The sequence below is a fragment of the Plectrocnemia conspersa genome, unplaced genomic scaffold (assembly GCF_051122295.1).
Source record: "Plectrocnemia conspersa isolate PC_06_02 unplaced genomic scaffold, ASM5112229v1 ptg000007l, whole genome shotgun sequence".
Taxonomy (NCBI): Eukaryota; Metazoa; Arthropoda; class Insecta; order Trichoptera; family Polycentropodidae; genus Plectrocnemia; species Plectrocnemia conspersa.
The window spans coordinates 2,809,704-2,833,890 of NW_028277171.1; the positions used below are offsets into that span (position 1 = coordinate 2,809,704).

The 24,187-nt window shown below is 30.3% G+C and overlaps 1 protein-coding gene across 8 annotated transcripts in view; it reads right to left on the reverse strand.

The window, feature by feature from the left end:
- LOC148233677 (pseudouridylate synthase RPUSD2-like) overlaps nt 1–24,187 on the reverse strand; it is a 482,025-nt gene that overhangs the window by 41,492 nt on the left and 416,346 nt on the right. For all 8 annotated transcript variants that reach the window (XM_088188775.1, XM_088188769.1, XM_088188768.1 and 5 more), the window contains exon 3: nt 3,986–4,078. In XM_088188775.1, coding sequence (XP_088044901.1) covers nt 3,986–4,078 — 93 coding nt within the window. The remainder of the gene's footprint in view (nt 1–3,985; nt 4,079–24,187) is intronic.

Below are 24,187 nucleotides of genomic sequence, written 5' to 3' on the forward strand. Positions count from 1 at the left end.
TCGTTTACACACCACGCATGATTCATTTCTAGCTTTCGATTCAGCCGATCGTATTGGAACATAAGGGCGGCAGATTCCAACCCCTGCGAATGCTTTATGGGTCGTTGGCGCGTAAAAATTAATTTACGATAGAATTGGTACGACACACACTCGCACACGTTCACGTGTGCAACCGATCGGCCGGCCGTTAAACGCGTATCCGTAGTATTCATTTTACGTTATGTTTTTTCCCCTTCGTGACATAAAACCTTCCATAAAAATTTACTCAGATCGAGGTTAGACAAGTGGCTGCCTGGCTGTTTTATTAACTTGTTGACTTTGGGGACGTCCCGCGATTCAGGACCGGGATATAAAAAAATCGTATTACCAAGCGAAAAATACGACGCGCCATTCTTTATCCGGGAGACAAATTGATTTTTCTTTGAAGCAAATCGCTGCGAAGGGCCACAGGCGGTTTTGACCCACACCAGCCCGTTTGATGAAATTCAGTGTTACATTATTAAGTAAAGATGGTATTCAAGCGATCGAATATTTTTATTTAGTTGTATTTATTACAAAGTTATTAATTTTTTTAATAAATTTTATTAAATAAATTTTAATTTAAACGAATAATTTTTTTTTTCAGTCAGTATAAAAGTATATAATACCGTATTAATTACGTTCAAACGATATTCTTACATGCTGGAGTTATTATATTATATTATTGAAAATTCGAAACTATCGAAAACGCGTTAGCGGACTGACCACAAAGTTTCGCTATCACGCGAAAACGCGTGAATGGACTTTAATGTGTTAAAGAGCACAATATATCACAAATAAAAATAAAAAAAAGAATCAAAGATTTTAGTTAAGAAATATAAAAAGTGCTTTTTTTCAAACAAATTAAAAATTATGTATCGAATATTTAAAAAATCTGGATATTCAGAAACTCTAATAAAGAAGAATATCGATAATTTTGACCATTTTATTGTAATAAAATATTTACAGTACAATTAAATAAATTTATATATAATAGTGACTTTGGATACGAAAGAAATCGGATACGAAAGCTAGTTATATTTTTAATTTGATCAAAAATATATATTTTCAACACACGTAGATTAATATTTATCCTCAGTTATATGTCTGTAGAACAGAACTTCCATTTTGTATTAAAACAAAGCGATACTTTCGATGGTGTTGAGGGACAGATTTGAGCAAGACGGTTGCGGTGGAAGCGAGCTTTCAACGGACTAAAAGCTTCAAATACTTTGAGACAACATCACGAGCCTCGTCGAAAAAGTGCCAAAGATATTTAGACAAAGAAGACAAAGAAGGCAGTGTTTTATCATGAAAATAAAAACGTATTTCAGCAATACTTATATTGTACTAAAACAATAATTGTGAAAAAATATTTTATTTATATTCAATCAGTCCAATAAGTTTAAAATATTTATATAAAACATATTATCAATAATTTTATAAGATCACATTGATTTTTTTATTTGTTGGTATCATCTTTTTTAAATAGGGTGAAATTAATTGTTTTTCAACACTTGTGCTTTAGAAAAAATGTTAAAAATTGATTTAGATATTTAAATACAGCTTTAAATTAGATTTCTGGATTTTAAAAATAAAAACTTTCTCAACTATTTTCGGGTCAACAAAAAAATTATAGTGCAAGGAGCAATGACTTGAATCAAAGAATCTTTGGCAAAGTAAGCAAAAGTGTAGGTCACAAGTAAATCCTATATAAATTATATGATGTGACCGTTAATTAAACATGCATAAGTATTTAAGCAAAAATTATAATTATATCTAGTAGCGATTTATAAATAATACCAGTCAAGAGACATGACATTCGCGCGTTTAATGTCCCGCGAGCGGTGCCCGTTGACCGCGTTCTTATGATCCCTTCCAACGTACAGGGTGGGGGTACGGTTAACGCGCGCGACGGTGTTTATAACGCGGAACAAAACCGGACTAGACACACTCGACTGTACTACGTATTGACGCTCGGACTACTACTTTGCTCTACAAACTTCTTTGAGCACGAATTTACACTTCGCCTCCAGGTCATGCTAAGAACTTCAAGAAGGTCATACAAACGTAACCGAAGCGATTACACACGACCTGTGCGATTTAATCTCATATAATAATTTGAAATAAATTATTAATGTACTCGTATTTTTAAAGCTTCAATATTGTACTAATTTAATTCATTGATTTTTTTAGCGACTTGATATATATTTCATGTTATGAATAGTAACATCTCAATTACGGTTAAAAGACAATAAGGTTCTTATTTAAGTGAAACCACTACAAGGAAATTTTAAACATTTTCCATACAAACAATGCCATATAGTATTACACGTTCATTCATCCCACAATTGATATAAACTACGTGAAACTGCTTACGGCATTAATACGTTTCACAGTCGCGCGCTTTTAGAGGCAGCGACGTGCAGGGCATTTATAAGTGTCGCCCAATTTGACACACGCCACGATTCATCACGTCGGGGTTGTGCCATCCCGTATCGAAATTTTCAATCTTGTATAGACAAATTTTTTGCTCTGCGTCATTTATTTTCGTTTTGACGTCACACGTGGTTTTATTCGCACGCTGAGAACATCATATACAAAAGATTAAACCGCTGACCCTGGCGACTTTATACATAGCTTTGTGTGGGTGAGATATTATGCGGCGGGAGAGCGAATGGTGCTATTATATTATCCCAAACCCTTCGTCTATCAGCTCTCAGGACTAGTGTTGAGGTCGTTATTTTTCAAACTACTTGTGTGTAAAAAATATTAAAAGATTTTTTTATGCATGGATATTTATATATCAAGAAAATTAAACAATAACCAGTTACTATATTTCGTACATTTAATGATATTAAAATGGAGTGAGTCAATGATGCATCTTGACCCCATTCGTTTTTAACACATATAGGATGGAAATAAACAAGGGATACAGAGCCAGTAGCTGAAGTATAGTATCAACTAACTAAATTAATTATGTAACCAAAATGGATTTTTTAAACTACGGTCGCTTACAAAAATTTTCTTTTGATTCTCAGCGATTTCTGGCTGTTTCCCAAAAAGAAAACTGTGCTAAAGTATAACATCAAAGAACACGTAGAGAATTTTTGAACATATATAACAACAATACATTTTTGAAACATCAAGCCAACATTATTGAGTAATATGTAAATTAATATGATATTATAAAATATTTTAAAATTACAACGATAAAACGACAAGTAAAAAGACGCCGCTTTGATTAAAAATATTTAGCAACTTTTGGTCTTTTGGATCATCGAGTTGTATGGAATTAACCATTAATTAGTCTTTCTGATTCTCTTTATAAAACTAAAGTTCACATTTAAAATATTTGTTCTATATGTCCAAAAATTATATGTACTCTATATGTTTTTTTAAATACTATATTTACTCATTTGCGCTACAGAGTTCTAAGTTACACTACACTAATACAAAATAGGTTCAAGTAATGATCACTAGATTAGTTTAAAGGGATAAGTCCTTTTTAATCGTTTTTAAAGTTGTCCATATTGAAGAGATTGCTGCCTCGATGTTGCCGTGCTGTTTCGTATTTATCGTAGAACTTTATATTGGAATCTTTAAATTATTTTAATGTGAAACTCTTTGGCACATTTAAAGTTAAATAAATATATTTCCAAATATAAATTTGAACGTAAGTTAATTGATTTAATATAGAAAAGCTCCACGTGGTTTTGTTTGGGATGTGTATAATTAAATCACTCGCAGCCCAGATTCGCTCAGAATTAAATTCTGGAAAATCTAACACACATTTGGTTTCCCTCTTTCGTGCTAATCCGCAATTCAAACAGACGTGATGGTCTTGTGCGTCGGTAATCGATTTTGACAAAGCTCGAAACGCACTCGCACGGATTACGTCGCATATTACGGAAGAAATAGACATATATAGAGAAAGAAAAATATAATAGCGGAGAAAAACACGTACCTTTTTAAGGTCCTTGTTGGCCTCGCCGTCGTCGGCTTTCCTCTTTTCGCAGGCGAGCAACAGGGCCTTTCCGGCAGGGTCCTTATCTCCGATCTGAGGAAAAAAATAGAGCGTTCTTTCAGTGGACGAAAAAATATTTTATGTCATAAGAAAGTAAATAAATTGCGAGAGTAAGAGAAAATAAGATGGGTCGATTACTGGAGTTCAATTTATTATCTTTTAATACATATTTTTTATTATATGAATACATTTATTTTGTTGACTATTTATTATATAAATATAATATGTAAAGCAAAATTATTCGAATTATTCATAACCAAATTCACACGCGAGATAGGAACATCTTAGACAATCTAATCTTTGATGATCGATCAGATTTATATTTATATAATAATCACTAATTTTGACTTCCAATACACTATCTAAACAAAAAATAGGATCCATATGGGATTCGAACACAAGTCTTTCAGGTATTATTCACTAGCTTAGAAGTGTGGCATTAACGCGATAAATCTCTAAATCTTACTTGTTTATTTTCTGGTTTATTTAGCTTAATAAACTATGCGATGGGTTGAAAAAATATATACAAATTTGAGCTTCAAGATCTTAGTGCTAAGTTCAAAGATAAATTCCTTGAAATTAGTTTGATTACTTTTCGGTACCACCAAAAGTATTTACCGACCAGCTATATTTCATTCTAATATTCCCTTTTACAGCGCAACTTTGAACTTGATCGCTCCAATTTCATCTCGCTGCCGTCAAAACGTCGAGTGAATACAAAACCCGAGATGTTTTCTTTGACAGCATCTCGTTTAATAAGTATGCCGTACAGCCGAAGCCGATTACAGAGGCATGAAATTCGCCGGCGATTTGTTTACCCTTTGAATTGTAAATTTTCTCCGGGTGAAACATGGCGATTTGTTCCCTGTAAACAAATCCTTCGCATCTGACAAATTTGACGAATCGGGAAAAGTTTACATTGAGCTAATAATAAGGAATTTGATATGGAACATCATTAACTTAATTTATTTATTTATCCACCACGAAATTATTAATAATCTTTATATAAGTAAACTATTATTGATTCTACGTGTTTTAATAAAATTGCAGGATTGATATATTGTGTGTATGTTTGTCATTGTTTATGATTTTGACGGAATTTAATACAGTATGTAGCTTGCGTGTCCAGTCTTATCTCTCTATCATGCCAATTCAAAGTCCGACAATTTTTTTAATAATAATTCATGATAAACCATGTCGAAAGCCTTCTCAAAATTAGTATATATGACTACTAGTTTTTCTGCATCAAGATATATTGTCACTGTTTTAGTAAAAGACAGGAAGTACGTGACAGTGAAATATGCAGAAATATTATTCACATAAATTTAAACTAAACGAACAACTTTGAGGCCCTGCTGACGATTTTTTAAATATGGAATAAACCGCAGAACTCAAAAGTTTGTTCATCCCTACTATAAACGTTATCGTCATAAGACACAATTCTACATTTCTCAACGTCTATTCCTTAATTTATGACAAAGATGCGGTCGAGTTGGGTCTATCGATGAATTCGTCATTGCTTGCCAGGGACGCAATGCAGACATCCGAAAGATTTGCAAATACCCATAATTCGAGTTAAGGGTCCAAGTTTACGGTAAGGGCCCCGACGTTCGTCGCGTGCCCAACGGTTGTAAATCGTTTACTTATCAGTCGGGCTAGCTGCCGAGTTAATGCTAATTAGATCTATGTAAAACCGCAACTCCACTATACTATATGTGAGTATGTTGTATATTTTAATATGCGCGCACACACGCGTTTGTAGTAATAACACGTAATAAATTGTACAACATAGTAAATCTCTGGCGTATAACACAAATTTGCTCGTCCCTAATAAGCAATTTCTTTTAATATCAATAAAGAAACATATTAAACGGGAGGGTACAGGGAGGTTTATGTAATAAATTAAGAAGATCCCTAAATTTAATATATACACGTATATTAAAGATTCATATATAAATATAAACTGATATATAATAATAATATATAGCATCAATAATAAATCTTGAAAATTTCCTACTTTTCAGATGTAAATTTGATTTAATTATATATTTAAAAAAAAAACATGTGTTGTAATAAAAATCAAAGTAAAAATATTATTAAATTTATTTAAAAATAAATAATTTTTTACATTTAATAAGAAAAATTGTCAGTTTGTCAGTTTTTGCAAAATTATATAATTGTATTTTGGAGCATCAAAAAAGCAATCATAATCAAAGTAAAGCAGTAATTTATTATTATAAACATATTTAAAATATCAAAAACCGTAAGTTCTTTAAGATGCTATGAAAAACAATTATTTAATTGTATTTCGTAGCAGCAAGAAAAAAATATAATAAGTGAAACATTAGTTTATTAAAGCATAAGCAAAAGTAATCATCTAAATTTTTTTTTAATTTAGTATTAATAACAGTTTCATTATTTTGTACGTACATTTTTTATTCAAAGCTCTTTAAATTATTTTTTCATACTACATAATAATAAGAAATGTATATTATTTTACTTCTTCAATATTCACTTTCATCGAAAAGATAAGTTTTATAATATTATTGAGTTATCAATAATAGCTTTAGCCCATTTGTTCGGTAATAGTTTTTCAATTTCCCGGAAAATTTGTCATATAAGTGTATAAAAAAAGTCGCAAAATGTGTCATTTTTACACATTAAGTTATTATATTATTATAGTTATTGAAAATATTTTACAGCTAATTATTCAATAAAAATCTACTATTAATAGTTTCATTGACAATTAAATATTTAATTATTATTCATAAACAATATGAAATGTTTAATTTATTATTATTTAACAGTTTAATAGATTTAACTACAACTAATTATATACGACAATGCTGATTAAAATTTTATATTATTGTTCGATAAAATATAATTAAATTATATTAAACATTTTACGTCTGTATATTCCAATTAAATTTATCTTTAAAATAGTTAACTAAGATTCATCGAGTTACCGTAGAAATGTTTATGCAAGCAAACATTACTACAATGTTCTGAAGTATTCCAATTTTAATTTACTCCCATTGTCTTTGCTCCAAAACGCAACAAAATTTTTCGATTTCTAAAATTGCTAAATCTTTCATATTAATGTTAATTTATTTGTATCATAGTATGTTTTTTACATTTACTTTTTAACAAGATCGGTAGGTAAGGTATAGACTGGGAACCCAGAGGCAACGGGATCGAGCCACTGCAGCAGACTTAAATTTTTATTTACAAAAATGCGCTATTATTAAAAACTAGCTATAGCTGCAGTGACACAATGATTAGAACTTAATTGTAATCAATTCTATAGATCTCACCAATTCCCAGACTTTCATTATATTGGTTAATACTTTTTTGTAGATATTCATTATGTCTGATTAACCTACCCAGTTAATACATATTTGTAGTGAGTTGTAATTTATACACATTTGTTAATATATAAGTATGTATACACATAAAAGTAGGTTAATTTTACTTATTTTTTCATAATTATTTATGTTGTTATAAACTATAGCAAAAAAACAGTGATTCTCAAGATTTTATTGCTTTGATTTATATTACTAGTTTTTTGTGTTTTTATATTTTAAACACTTTTTTATTATTTAATTTATTTTACATATTTTTATATATTATTCAACTTTTGTGGATTTTTTATATCATTTCAGAAGCTCTCATTATTTTTTTGTAACTATCTGAGGTACCTCAAAGCAGTGAAAGATCGACCGCCGTACATGTACGGCGATACCGCTCAAAGGGTTAAGCGTGTGAGTTTTCAACGAATTAATAAAAAAAATATTTGTAATAATTATAACAACAAAATAAGCGCCCCTAAAATTATAATCTATACAGCATCTGGAAAATATAAGAAATGTAAAACAATAAGTAAGAGTCGTGGGTTTAAATCGCAAATGAATATTTTATTTTTTAATAAATCAGGATATATTGTATTAATCAATATGTCAACCAGAAAAATACGCTATGAAGTGCTCAAATAAATAGCTTATGGGAATATATTACGTATAAATGATACTTCATTTTTATTCATAATAATATCTTTTATAACAAAATAAAGTATCTAATATCCTTCAATTTTATTGGCACGCCCAGCAATAAAACTGATATATTATTACATAAGCAACAATATTTACATATTTACATAGCCATAAGCAAAAAAAGGTGCGGGAAATTTGACAACGTCAAATTTGTCAGCATCTGACATTTATCTTTCAGCGATCCATTATTTTTCATCGACCGATCAAGGTTAAGTTGAAAATAGAGCCCTTCGTTTTCAAGAAAGTCGTACCTCGAGCTACTTATAAACAAATTACAGGGAACGAATCGAGTTCAAGTTCGGCGTTTAATTGCACTTGGAAACTTAGCAAAGGCACCTGACGGAAATTGGTAAAGTCTAATATATTATACGACATAAGCAGGATCTTAAAGCATGGAATATTTTATAAGATAGGCTAAAGTATAAAGTAAAAGTTGTGAACTTCAATTTGTGAATTTGTTAACTTCATTGTATTGAAAATGTTTGATAGTTGATTCTCTCCATAGAAAAGTTAGCTAGTCAGACGAACTAGTTTATTATTTTATCAAATAATTCCAAGGTCAAGGCTAATCATTTTTGTGTCATATTTGTACTCGCGTATTTGTGTATGTTTAATATGATATTTATTACGTAAGGCAAACGAGGTTTATGGTGATTGCTTTCCATTAGATCCGGTGCAGTAATTGAAAACCTATAATCGTTCCGATCGGCCATTAGCATGAACTGAGGCGAAATTTATTCGGCTATGATTAAATATACACACCGAACAATAAATTTCGCACCATTATCGCGAAACGAGTGGAAAAATCATTAGCGGAAAATCTTTCAGAGCGAATTTAACGCCGAGTTTTTCCGGTCGACCAAAGATGATAAGCAAAAATCGAACGAGAGCAAATTAACAATAAAATGAGAGAGTTTATGTGGACTACATAATATATTTCTTTTATTAAAAACCTGATCATCATGACTCGACAAGTTTCCCTATTGTGTCATTATGGTCATTATACATTCAATAATAAAGACTAGTAATATTTCGTTATAATGAGAGCTGTCTTCGAAACAATGAAAATATTTTGTATGAAAGTTTTTCGGGGACAAATTAAATATTCGTTATACTAGGAATTTCATTATTTCGGTATTCGTTACAAATGGATTTCACTGTATTAATTTTTAAACTTAGTTTGTGACTTTACTAAATATTATTAAAACAAAAAAAATACCAAAATGTTTTCAACATAAAAAATAATATTAAAACGTAATATTTTGTATCATTTAAAAGTAGGTATACCGTTTAAATAAATAATAATAATAAATAGCATCGGTTACACATCCGCTCAAAAATATTACTAATATTTAAAAATATTTTGTTACACCATACTGACGCTACAACACAATCGATCACCTATAGTTGGTGCAATATGAGCGATTATTTTTGTTGAAAATGTTTTTTCAAGCGAAATTTTAAAAATTCTCTAAAAACTATAACTTAAAATTGTCAACGTTCGCCAAAATTTAAGTACACCTTTTTCTGTATAGAGAAGCTAATACAAATCCACATTATTTACATTATATTTTAAATCCTGTATAAGCTAAAAATATTTTAGAAAATATTTTTTTTAGAATTTTATGATTTTTATAGGTATTTTAATTGTGTTTTACAATTTGAATCGATAAAATCAATCGCGTCGTTTGTTTTCAAGCGCGCCAATATCCGGGATTCCCCGCCGTTAGATTTGCTCACATGACACTTTCGTTATCTGTCAAGAGCGCGCCGGGATACAGCTTAGTGTGATTCAATAAACAATTAAATATGTTTTAATCACAGCATTTTTCTTACAAAGTGTTAGTTGAAGATGATTCAAAACGGTGTAGCACTTGGAATTATAAGCAATATAAGCAAAAGTTTAAATTATGAGTGTGCCAGAAAGTGTTTGGTTATATGAATAATATTTCACGGTTATTCTAATAAAATTACTATTGACTTTCTAGGATCTAATATTAAAAATCAAACAGCAGTGATTTGGCAATTAAAGATATACATGCCTAAAAATTAAACATATTACAATGGTAGTAATAATGAAAAATCTCATTTTACCCACTATATAGTATCGTTTACAGTTTATTTTCAAAAGCGACGATAGATCTAATAACATTTACGTATGGCAAACAATAAATATATTACATATTGCGACAATTTTGAAAAAGATGAAGAGAAGCCAATCTACGTGTTTAATCCTCTACAGTAACTTCCGTCAATTTTGTTCTTCGGTTGTCATTTAAGTTTAATTTATGGATTATATTAGTAGTAATAATGTGTTTAATTTTTACTCTTGATAAAGGTCTTATTGTTTTTAATTATTTTTCAAAACAATATGATGACCTATACGGCTTCAACGTAGAATTGACATATATAAACACAGAGTAAATATTTTCATGTTGAAGTCACTGTCAGAAAATATTGTCTTTTATAAAAAACATACTACATAAGTTTAATCTAACTGAATAGTTTGAATTTAGCTATTCCTAAAGAGGAATGATGACACAGAACAAAAATTGATTTAAAACCATTAAGTATACAAACATATTTTGCCACATCGGAATTAAAAATAAGCCACTCATAGATATTGTTGTTATCAATTATTCCAGGTATGCAATCACATATTTATAATCATTGTAAAATGTCGTCTATTAGAAAACACCCAAGAAGCTACACGTATGTATATTGCGAGTCGTCACTTGGAACGAAGCGATCTAGGTGATTTTTTTTGCTGCAATGATTTAAAATTATTTTGTTGTAACCAAGCTTTTTCAGCTAAATAACCGACTGCATCACAATCATTGTCACGCGATTGTCGTAAAAGATAGTATCCCCAAATATCAATAGATAAAAAAATAGATTTTATTAGCATTTATACGGTTGGATCGACGTTAACGTCAATCTTCATAACTACTAAGTAGATATAACATAATCACATTTAAATCGTCCCTATATGTGCATTAAATCGGAAGAAATGATAATGTTTATGTAATATAAAAGGAAAAACTACCTTTTCGGCCTTGGAAACTGTCGCCGGGAATTAAAAATTTTAAGATTGTTTTATGATTGTTTATCTAGTTTAATCAATGTATTCTTCTAAACCTCAACACATTATGTATATATTTAATTTTCATAGTTATAACACACCTAATTAATTTGCAATCCGATTATTTATATTCAGTCAAATGACGAATTAATGTAAATTATTGTCGCGTAGCAAATTTTTATTATTAAATAATAATTATTTAAAACTGTTGTCACGGTAATGTCGGCCATTTTGTTTTATATTTGAATGCTTATTTTTCATTGGTCGAAACAACAGAACGCATTACCGGCGGCTCAAAATTCAAATTCAATTTTTATTTTTATTACTATAATTGAATATATTTCCTTTGTTTACGTGTATTAAATACACCGTTCATACACAGCTATACGATTTACAGAGTAGAATATTGACCATATAATGTTTTATTTTAAAGCGTGCGCGTCCGGAAACGGAAGCGACAACGACGGCTTAACACAATTATATATAAGATTATTTTTTTTAATAGTAGTTATGGCGCACACCCGTAATAAATGAGCATTATCCCATATATATTTTTCCAAAAATTAGATCTCAGTGGTATTCCAGAATGAGCGAAATACTAATCGGAGTGACGATTGGCGTAGCTCAGTGAACGTACAACTTGAAATTTTTACACACATACATTCGCGCGTGCTAGAGCCGAGTCATAAGAATAAAGTAGTATACGTCGCGCGAAAATACGATTGTGTTGTTTTTGTTTCTATCTGCGCTGCAATAACGGTTATTATCGGGAAACTGCAGTGTATCGGCAAACTTTGGAGAGTTTAGTAGGGGTCGATAACAATTTTACACGTATGATATATTATTTAAAAAATGCAATTAAAAACATTTCAAAAATTAATAAAATATTTTTGTTGAATAGTGATACAAATTACATACATATAATATACATATGTATATAAATTTACATATATAGAAAATAAACATATTTTAAAATACAATTATTTACATTTAAAAAATATTTTTTTAAATAAAATCACGGTTAATTAAAAATACTATTTTTTAAGTCATATATTTATGAAGAGCTACAAAAAATATTAAACAAATAATTGAATAATTTGATTGCGTTATTTGATGATTTGTGGAGGACGTTTGTACAGCGAACTGTACACAATGACCCTTATGAATATCTCCTTCTGGAAGGCGTCAGTGCTTGTCAGTGTAATCTGACAAGCATAAGCCCAATGCGCTACAATAGGGTAAGTCTGTACCAACTGAGTAAGTCAGATATAATGAATATCTACAAATAAATATTAACCACCAGATCGAAAGTCTTGGAATCGGTGACATCGATATATTTAAATTTAAATAATTTATATTCAATAATGTCACTGCAGATAGGTCAGATTTTTTTTATAATAGCGCATTTTTATAAATAAAAATTCGAGTGCCGCTGCCGGGGCTCGAACCTGCAACCTCAGACGTTACGGAGTACGCCATTCCGTCCTTACTAAATAATAAATATGTACATATAAACACAGTATATTTTACTGTACGTATTACAGAAATTAACTTTGTTCATGGTCATGTTAAAATTCAATTTAATATACGAAACATTTATACCAAAAATAATAAAAAAAAAAATGTATTTTTACTTAAATCATTTTTTTTAGTATTTTTAGGGTAGAAAGATTACACAATAATATTGTAAATATTGCTAGTGTCATTTGTAAATTTATAGTGAAAGACACTTTATAGAAGTATTGATAGATTATATAAAATATTTTGAACCATTTCACAAAATAATGTAAATTGAACCGTCACAACGGTTAAATATTCATATTATTTTATGCATAAATTCTTGATTATTTAAATGTTATAATTATAAATAGACTTTGTCAAAATAAAATGTAAATATTTGTACGTGATTGGCGTTTTTAGTCAGTAATATTTTTATTTTATTTCGACTACAGGCGGACTTTAAAAGCGAGATATAATTCAGACGCTTAATCCTCGACCAGAATGCAAATGAGAAAGGTTTTGGCGTTCTTGAGAATATCAAAAAAATTAAAATAAATATTGAAATGTGTTTTTATTGTGCTGCCCAAATAATAAATTGAATCGCTAAAAATGTGCGAGTTTGTCATTTTCGAGCCACGACACTGACGCACGGTCAATCAGCGTCGGTAACTTTTGGAACAAAATTAGAACCACTATTTATTTAGTTCAGCGTCCGTGTCAAGATGTACGAATCCCGTTTTGTATTTTGTCACAGTTCGAAATTGTTTTCGCTAGAAGATAATTGTCAATCCAGGGATAACGTTGGAACGCTTCCAACGTATTATCCACAATAGATTTGAGCGTTTAATTTTTATTTTGCGTCTAATTTATTAAGGATAAAAAAATATTGTCAGTAAAAACCGTAAAAAAAGATTACATCGTGTCATATTTTTTAATTAATTTATACAGGGACATGTACAACATCGATCAAAACTCAAAGGTTTATGAATCCTAATTTAAGTTTGTTATAACTTGTTCTGAACGTAAGCACAGCTGAAAATTTATTTTAATTGAAATGCACAGCGTTAATTCCATTACTGCTTCAGTGAAAAGTGGTAAGAAAATTTTAATTAATTTTAAATATAATTACAGAAAAACTTAGCTTATTACATTATATATAATTTATGATTCTATCGACAATTTTTATAAACATTTCATTTTTAGCAAAACTATAGTATGTATTAAACAATAACGCCATTTAACGACACTTTCTAAATATATCCAATTTAATAAATGTAGATACATAAAAGTGTAGCACATTAGGCTTGAGTGTTTTACAATCAACAATAACACGTACATAATTATTTCCACAAAGAATAAATGACTGAACTTGTATATAATTACACCCTTCATCAAAAAAAATTGCGTTTTGCTTTTCAAAAAGAAAATAACTTAGTTTTTAAGTTGAACATAGCAATTTTACGCACTGCGCAAATAATATAACCACAGAAATCGGGATGACGAACCATGAGAAAAAATAAAATATGTAAATACGTGTTAAAAGCGCCATAAAGAAATATGTTATTAGTTTTTACGACATGACGACAGTTCATTTGTTATGCTGACGTACGTGACGATTAGAGATTCGGTCAAATTAGGTACGCATCACCAAATGTTTTTAAAAATACATAATAATGTTATTGGATTGATAAGTTCCAACAGCCGTTGTAAGTGCTAGCCGAAATTATAGAGGCGATAAATCTCTAGCTGTTTAAAATACGACGGTGACGCAAAAGGCGTTATTATAAGAAAAAAATAAATCTTTATTTTCATACACAAATAATCGCGATTGGTTTATGCGTCGAGTGTAAGCAGATCAAAGAGACCTCTTTTTTATTGACATCCTTTTCATCAAGAATTTGAACAAAAAGATAGCTACATATAGAACAGCCGCTTCTCTCTTCACGTCAATCATGGTTAACATGATCTTCATAGACCACTGGATTCTATGAAACGTAGACAAGCGCATATTCAATGATGATTTGATTTAAAAATAAATTTGCCATTTATATATACAAATAAACGCGTCTAAAAAGTTACTACAATAAAATATTTTATTAAAAAATGTAAGTTAATGAATAAAAAACATAAAATAGGCCAGTTAAAATGTATCAATCCAGAAAATTTTGGCCTTAATATAAAATATATATTTACCGGTGAATATGTATTCTAAAAATGCCAGTAAATTTTAATTTTCACGGTAATATTTAAATGTATTAATTTAGAGCTAAATGTTAGGCACTATAATAATATTATTGGTTTTAAAAGTTTAGAACCTGATTTTTTATATATTGAAATAAATACAAAAAATAAAGTAATCAGCATATTGTGAGATTAAAAAAATATAGGAAAAGCCAATCTGTGACAATCAATATAAATCGTAAGCATATGATTATCACTAATTCCGATCTCCCAGACATGATAAAAATTAAAAAAACGCAAAGGTTCATATGATATTAAAATCCAAGTCTTTCTGGTATTAGTTACAGACTATTCCACTGGTGCTTAGTACATGTTATTTAAATCAACTTATTATATTATAGTGTATATTATACAGACTAAATAAATACATTTTGTAAAATGTGTGAAAAATTGTAAATAAATTTAATATATCACTGGTCGCAAGATTGTTGATTGAAAGATGAATCTTCGACCTACAGATCTTTGAATGGAATTCACGCCTTTGACTAACAAATATCGCAAAAATCTTTTCTCTCATTCCCTTATATTTGTTTATTTTCAAAACCACCCTCGAATAACTGCGTATCTCCATGCAATCTTCTATGTAAAATATTACAGCATTTTCCAATATTAGTATAAATTCGATACCATATACGCGGGTACCCATTATTAAACGGCAAAAAACCTTTTCTATATACGCATACATACATTACTAATGTACGTATAAAATGAGGCCGTTTAAGGCCCCGCCGTCTCCGATGTGACATTATGCGGGGAAATATCATCACGCCCTTTCGCCCGTTTCAATAATTTAGTCGGAATGCGAAATTGACCTTTTCTGGGCATTCTTTCAGTCGATTCTGGCCATTGTAAGCGCTGGGGGTAGGGTTAACCTATTTACTTTTATTAACCATATAGGTGAGTGGGTCGACATTCTCAAAACGAAGTTGAGCCCCACCTCGTTATCAAATGGCAAAAATAAAAATGACCGAATAGACAGCTACAAAAGAAGCGTCCGCTCAATTGGCTCAGGGCGGGGGCGGTTTTGCTTGGGGTGGAAATGGAAAATGGCACCATTATGGGGTGCGCTTTGTTGGTTCGAGAAAGCATCGTGTCGTCGCGATGTCGTTTATAATCGGGGCGTGTGTGGCCATGGTTATATTGTCAATATTGAATGTGATGTATAAACTGTCGATGCACGGAGCAAGGTTTGCACTTTGCGCGCATTCACTTTTAAAATTAAATTAGTTGGTATTGAATTAAAAATAAATAAAAATAAAATATATTTAGGCTATAGACCAGTGAGCGTCACAACATAAAAATTTTATCCAAAACACACAGACGCTGGAACTAACACAACCATACTGTAGGAGTTGACAACCAGTTACTGTGATATTACATATAAATATTTTTAGCAAAATGGGCTGAAATATTTATTTTATAGCTGGATGTGACACAGACAAAAAACATTGAAACGAGCATTGCCGCTTCAACAAGAACAAGCGTGACAATGAATATTCTTACGCGCATGTATCGCTTCTCCCTCGCATTCACAAAAAAAATGCCGATGCACAATGTATACTTTTTTAGCAAACTGTCTTTGGATTCAGTATTCTCACATTCTGACTTTTTAGACTTTTACGGCTAGTGCAGACCGTATGCGACAATAGACGGAATTAATTAAAAGTAGCACAATAACCATTCAATAATCTGAAAGTGTTATTATCATAACTAATAACAGATCTGGAATCCACAAAAACAGGTTGTAAAGTTGCTATGTCTCATATTTGTGGTATTGATTGTAGATAAAAGTAGTATTAAAACATTATACTGTTTGGTTTCATATTAATTATTTTAAGATATTCATTGTCATAATATAACTCATGACAAAAGTGATCCCATTGGAGACTCCCGCATAAGTAAAGAATAAGTACTGGATATCAGTAGGTAAAACGTGTTTTATTATTTATTAAACTAATCGCATAAACACAGTGATTCGCAAACTGTATTACAAAGGGTTTGCGCCGGCGATTTCAAAATATCCGGATTTTCTCAAACAAAACGCAAACGTAAACTTCCCCATGGCGGTGGCCACTCTCGTTTGATTTACTCACGTTTGAAACGTTCAGCTGTCCAGAGCCGTAATCAATTGTTGGCTATTTTAGTGGCAGTCGGCCATTATTATTTAAGACTCAATGACGTCAACGACCCCGGTGCAAAATTGTGTCGTCGGGAATCGGCGGGAACGACAAGAAACGATGCTTTTTAAAACGCGTAATCCGGCCCTGTCTGGCCGCCGTTGTCACAAATCATTTTTTTCAAAAGACACTTTGCTTTTGATGATTTTTTTCATGTAGCGATTTTAAAATCTACGGTATGCGTGCTTAAGAAAATTTATTAGCGTATTGTGTGTTGACCGAAAAAGAAACTGTGTCGCAGAACATCACAATAGATTGTTAAGTAGTGAGAAAATTGTTCCATAAAATAAATGGTTTAAATGAAAGCTTTCAAAATCAACCTTGTCCAAAAATGTATGTTTTGATAAAACATATAAATTGAGCACATCCATTAGTCAGACCAAAAGCGTTCTTGTCGAAAAAAGAGTATATTTAATAACATATTTTTGTTATGTAAACACGTCAGTTGAAAATAGCATAAATTTTCGAGGTTTTTAAGCATTAAAATTAAACTATGATGATGTGTGTATACAAATTGATTAATACGATACAAGTAAATGTGGTTTAAATAATAATATTACAAAATGCTTTTAAAGAATATTCCTAAGACTTTTATTTTAATTTCTATGGTCACATAGCTCTTCAATATCAAGTTTTGTAGGCGAGAAAATAAAATAAACGCATATTGATACTTTCCAAATCCATTTACAATAGCTTATTTTAAGAACTTCTTTTCAGACGCTAACTATAAATATTTGGTTATATATGACATTTACCTATTAAAGGTGTTTCTTGAATAATTCCTAAATTGATGGATCAATTTGAAACTTTGGAAGACTCATTTCATTACCAGTGACACATTTCTAGGTAGTGTCCCAAAGGAAATTTGAGAATCCTTAATCTAAAAGCTGCCCTAATAGACTATATATACGATTTAAATTCTAGATAACGAATCGTTTTAAAATTTAAATTGTAGAGAAACGATTCACTATGAATTTATAATTTGTATGAGAGCTTGCAAGTTTATAATACACATCGTTCATTTTATTTCAGTGTCATTGCAGCAAATATGCAATTATATTTAAAGCTTTGTATAAAATGTATGCTCGATGCAATTCTTTGTCTTTGCGATAACGAGCGAAATTTTGCTCGTTACCTCAGATACCCGGCGTTGTTTTCACAGTATCTCAATCCTTTTCCGCAATAAAATATGCTATTCATGTTACTACATTAAATATGCAAACAATTTATTTCGCGACACAATTTGCCAGGCAGATAATGAATAAGCAAACGTAATTACTTATTATAGAGGGGGACTCGAATTTTTAAAATATCCCCGGGGCATTAATCACCCTAATTAATTAAGAATAATCCCCCTTATCGAGACGAAGCGAAGACGCCGTATTAATTAAAAGCGCGAAAGTTAATTTGTGAAAAGGAAAAAAGGATGGTAATCTCATTATCCCGATGGCGATGAAGATGTCTTTAGGTTAATTCCTGACAAACGGTTTATATACGCTCTATCGAGATGAATAGATATACAATAACCATATTATTATGAAAAGTTGTTTTTCTTCGCTAATGCCCAAGATACTCTATATTTCGGAATTATTAATACAATGTTGAAAATTAGCTCTCTAATTTCCTTTTTATGATTACTGATTACACAGTCACTTTGAGAGACTACCGTTAAGCTTTAAAAATTTCATTGATTAATGAACTTGTCATACACAAGATCTTGTGTATACTTTTGCGTTTGCATAATCTCATTTAACTCAGAAATACCAGGTTATAAATACAAAGAGACTTGATGAGAGATTCAATATATTATGATCGCTGAATTGTTCTTTGAGCTACGTGCATTTAAATAATAAATATTAGGATTTAATTAACCGAAAGTAATTGTTAAATTTATAAATCATATGTCAATTGATACAAGCGTAATATATATTTTTAATTTCAAAAATATAATTTTATTAATAATCACTAGTGAAATTATATGCTAACTAAAAATAACTATAGTTTGAGAACTTTCAGTATATCAAGTTATGTTTGGTTAATTCGTTTATGTATGACTTGGGTTTCAACAGTGAATAGACGTTTCGCAGCTGTCAAGTTTCATCAATATTTAATTCCAGTAGTGTCTATAAAATAAATTAAATTTTCGCTAGTAGAAATATATATACATATATCTATCGGTGAAAATGTATTTAGATATGATTTCACTAAAAATATAACTTCACTAAAAAATACACACCTAATACATATTTAAACAAGAAAGATGTAAATTGATACGAATGACGACTAATAAATGAATTAGTCATATAGATTAAGTGCAAGTAAAAATAGCAGTTTTGTCTCTTAGATATAACCGTATAAATAGCAAAAGCTAAGCTTTTTACATATGCAATGTAAATACAATATTATTAAAAGTATTTAGGGTTACATATATTATATTTAATATTTATTATATAATAATTTAATAAACATTCTATTCAACTGCTAGGAAGTCTAAGTAAACATTTTTTTCAAATATTTTATTTTTATTGAAAAATGATTTTTAATTCATTTGTTTCTATTGAAAAATTAGTCAAAAATATTTAAAACGGTGTTTTAGATATATATTACTATTAAAGATATATGTGAAAGAAACGTTTTATCCATATAAAAAATATAAGTTTCTTCGTCAAGATTCGACACAACCATGAGAAATCTTTCAACAGTGCAAATCACAAAGTACACAATTAAAATATCCGACGTCTTAAAAATAGATGATTCGTGCATTTTTATTTTATTCGTGATTTGTTTATCGGTCAACAGCAATTTGTTTAAAAAAATATTTTTCATCCTTCTATAATTGGTCGTCCCACCATAAAAAAACAATCAAGAAGGACAATGGATATAAATATTGGAACGCGAGAAAGCAAAAATCATATTTATTTACAGAAATTTTCTCTGGCACTACTAACATTTACATTTAAACATCCACTTCGGAGTTCAAGGGATTAACACTATGAGAGCTTTTCAACTTATAATGCAACCTAAAAAATTCTGACAATGTAAATGCAATGCAAGTTAGCCAGCGAGAGCCCGTCTCCTTTAATGCTCGGGAGAAACACGAAATCAACTACAATAAAATAATTAGTACTACGAGGTGGGGGGGGGGGAAGGGGGACCGCTTTCCCGGCCAGTTTGACTTGTAGAGCTCTAGTAATGGTGCACGCAATGGGTCTAATTCAGAACAGGTAAGCTCGCAGAAGCCGCCGCTTCCCTCTTCGCATCCACTGGTCCAACTCGACGTTTGGAATCCAGAGCAATACCACGTAATCTCTGACGTAATTTTTGCACAAAATATTTATTATTTAATAACACACTTTGTCTTAACATACTATAAACCCGCAACCCGAAAGTCAGTACAAAGCTATAGTAAGAACAAAATATATTTTATAATTTTCCATTATCCTAAACAAAAACAGTTATTCAAAATTCATACCATAATTATGACATAATACTTCATAAAGAAGGGAAATGTCAAGTATGTAAATTTAAAAAATTATTCTTACATATTAAAATTTTTTTTTAACTTTTATTATTTAAAATATTTTTATAACTATTGAAAAGAAAATAAATATTTATATTAAATGTAGTGTTTCCATAGTTTAATAATTATTTTATATAGTATACACATTTTCAATGAATAGCTCAATAAATATTTTCTCAGTTGTTGCATTTTGAATTCTGTATAGAGGTGTTAACATGTATGTATGATCAATTGCAGAGAGAATTCTTTTGTTTAAATTAGAAATTTTAAGTCAATGAACTATGTATGTATATTACTTGTTTTTTAAATAGTAATTATCTATAATATACTATTGTAAAAAATATATTAAAAACTACTTCATTCAACTCTAGTCGCAGTAATTGCATTGCAACAAGATCGGTTCTCTTATCTCGGCCGTTTGGAGCAAAATTGCTTTCGAATGTTTGTGCCCTTTCTAATAATCGTTCGGAAGACGTGTCTCTTTTTATCTCGTTGCCATCGAGAATGGAATCACTTTGAGGCGTTATCATCAAGTATTCAGGGAGCGCACGCAACTCACCGCCACATCATAAAGCGATTTCTGCAAAAGTTTTTCGCGAGGCCTCTAAAGTTGCTGTCGCAAAGTGGATGGATTCCCCCTTGAAAATGTGGGCGAGGTGTAATTTTGTTTATTTCTTACTCGTTGCGTGGGTGTGCTTAAATTCGCGACTCTAATTTCGATTATATGACTTTGGGGTGGGTGAATTTTCAGAGAAACTTTTGTATATCTTGGTAAAGTGTGATGGACTAGATGTTGATTAAACATACTTTAAAGCGAAATGGAGTGTGCTGTTACAAGCAGATGTTGGTTAAGCATATTCTAATTAAAAACATTTGTAATAAATATTTATGGTAGTATTTTTCTGTTCATAGCTAATATTTTTTTATTAAAAGTGGATCTATATACATATAATATAATAATATACTGTCAAAAATTTGATAAGCTTAAACCCAATCTTTAATAATATTTATTCGTAGTAAAAATGATTTTATTTATTATGCATTAGCATATATATAAGGTTTACTAAAATATATATTGTAATACGAATGTATACATAATTTCAAAGCTACGTTCGGTGGATGCTGCATGAATATTACAATGTAGCATAATATTTCAATACGTAGCGGATATTCTGAGTTTGTGTCTACTTCGAGTGGAAGCGTTGAAAATCAAATTCAGTGTGCAGTCAATTTCCTTCCCTTAAAACTACATATACGCTCCTATTTCCTGTCGAAGGGAACTTCCGGTCAGTGAATTGCAATATCAAATCATATTGAGCAATCAGCCAACAATTTGTCAAACGACAGTTTCAATTTCCTCTTTGGCGAATTTCACTCCGTTTCCTAATCATTTATATACATATAAATATGTATGATATAAAACATTGAATTTTTACAAAGAAATGTGATTATTCAAGCTGATAATAATATTAAATATCACCGTACTTTTATCTATTTATTTTATATAATGGATGTTATAAATTGTATTTTAGATGGATATAATCCTGCACATTCTTTGATACAGTTTCATCTATATCTTGCGTCGTTTATCTTCAGGATTTATTATCGTTATGGGATTTCTAAACTTTTATTGTTTTTCTGTATCCCCTTCTGAAATCTTATTTTATGGATTTAATAAGATATATTTGTCATTAATTTGTTACCCGATTCGTTACACAAGTTCCCCAGAGTAACTAGTTATTTTGAAAAGGCTGCAAAATAGTAGGAAACAGCGCTGTTTATAGTTGTGTTACATTGTTAACATGATAATTTAATTTAATACTATTACGCTACACTTAACAACGCCGAATAATTAAAACACAAAAATCTAGATCAAAATCCTTGCATTATTTAAGAAATAATCAAAAATAATTGTGTTATTATTTAAAAAAAAAACTATTGAGTTGACATTCATCAAAGTAAAGGTTAAGTTTATTAATTAAGGGAATAATTTCAAATAATATATAAGTGATTAAGTATATACTTAATCATTTATAGTTAAACAATTTAATAATATAGGACCTAAATCGATCATATCGCATTAAACGAATAAAAAAGATAATAAAATCTGCATTTTATTAGGTAAAATTCTGTGTTTACTGAAATTATTTTTAACAGAATTTGCTTCAAAGGTAGAAGGCAGTTTTAATGAAATTTAGCTTTGGTTTGAATTACACCACGTTACATATTTTAACTATAGATAATAAGTATAAAAAATCAATTAATCGCAAAACATATATTTATATCGATTATATAGTAATTTAATACACAAAGCAATATTTTTCACAACGCAAAGGAATGCGTTGCGCGCCGCCGAGAGAAGCTTCGCGTGGATAATTGAAAAACTTTCCCTAGCACAGAGGCACAAAGGGTCCGCCCTTCAGAGGTTGTCAACCGCATTCTAGCGATAACTGCTATCCGCCAAATTGACGCATTGTTAGTCAATACAGGTCGATGAGATAAGGGACGAACCTTTGAATTTCTCTCAATCGTCGCTACCCTTCATCATCCGTCTATCTACACACCTGCGGTCGATTTGCAATAAATAGTTCCAATTGAATGATATACGACAACTGATAATGTAGGTGACTAATACATAAAAGATCTAGGTTCGAATTCCATATGGACCCTAGTGTTCGATTTCCATATGGACCAGATTAAGTGATTATTAAATAATTTTAATTCCTATCGATCGTGGCGTATTTGTTAATCCTATATTTTTCTAATCTCACGGTTGAATATAATCATAAATCGAGCTAGATTCTGCATTGGTACAGTATTGACTGTAAAATGTAATAATAAAATATATATATCACTGATTTCTGTCTAGAGCCTCACTACTTACTTTAGTAGTTTTAATTGTAATTATCCCGTTGTAATGAATTAGGCTTACGCCTATCAAATTGATTAACAAAAAATGAAATACCATGCATACCATACCATTTTTTTTAAATATTTGAATAGGGGCATGAAACAACATAAAAGTTCGATTAACATACACAGAGAAATATTATTATACTAAGCAATAATTTTTGACAAAAACCTATACGAATTTTAACGAAAAATTAAAAAACATTTTTTTCGCAATGTCAAATTCTTCAATTAAACTATTCTTTTGTTCAAAATTAAAGGGATTCATGCTATTTAATCATAAAAAGATCGATTCGGCACGTGATTTAAAGGTATAAGTATAAGAAAAAATGGGACACCACCGTGGGTAATCTTTTAATAGCTTAAGTTGCAAAGTACGCGCCTTATTCGTTGTCTTAAGATAAAAACGCTTACCTCAAAACGGCCAACGACAATTTGTTTAAAAATATCTCGTAACAACATAACTAAGGGGAAGCGTCAACCAACGAGACTTCAGGCATTCACACTTGAACATCTAATACGGAGTTCAAGACAATAGTGTTTAAAAAGAATTTGGAGTTTACGGCATTGGAAAACTTCATGTAGGAGCCCATGTATATATAAATACGGATTACTTCCAAACAGACATTTCATCTATAAACTTTTATGAGATTTTTTCGAAAC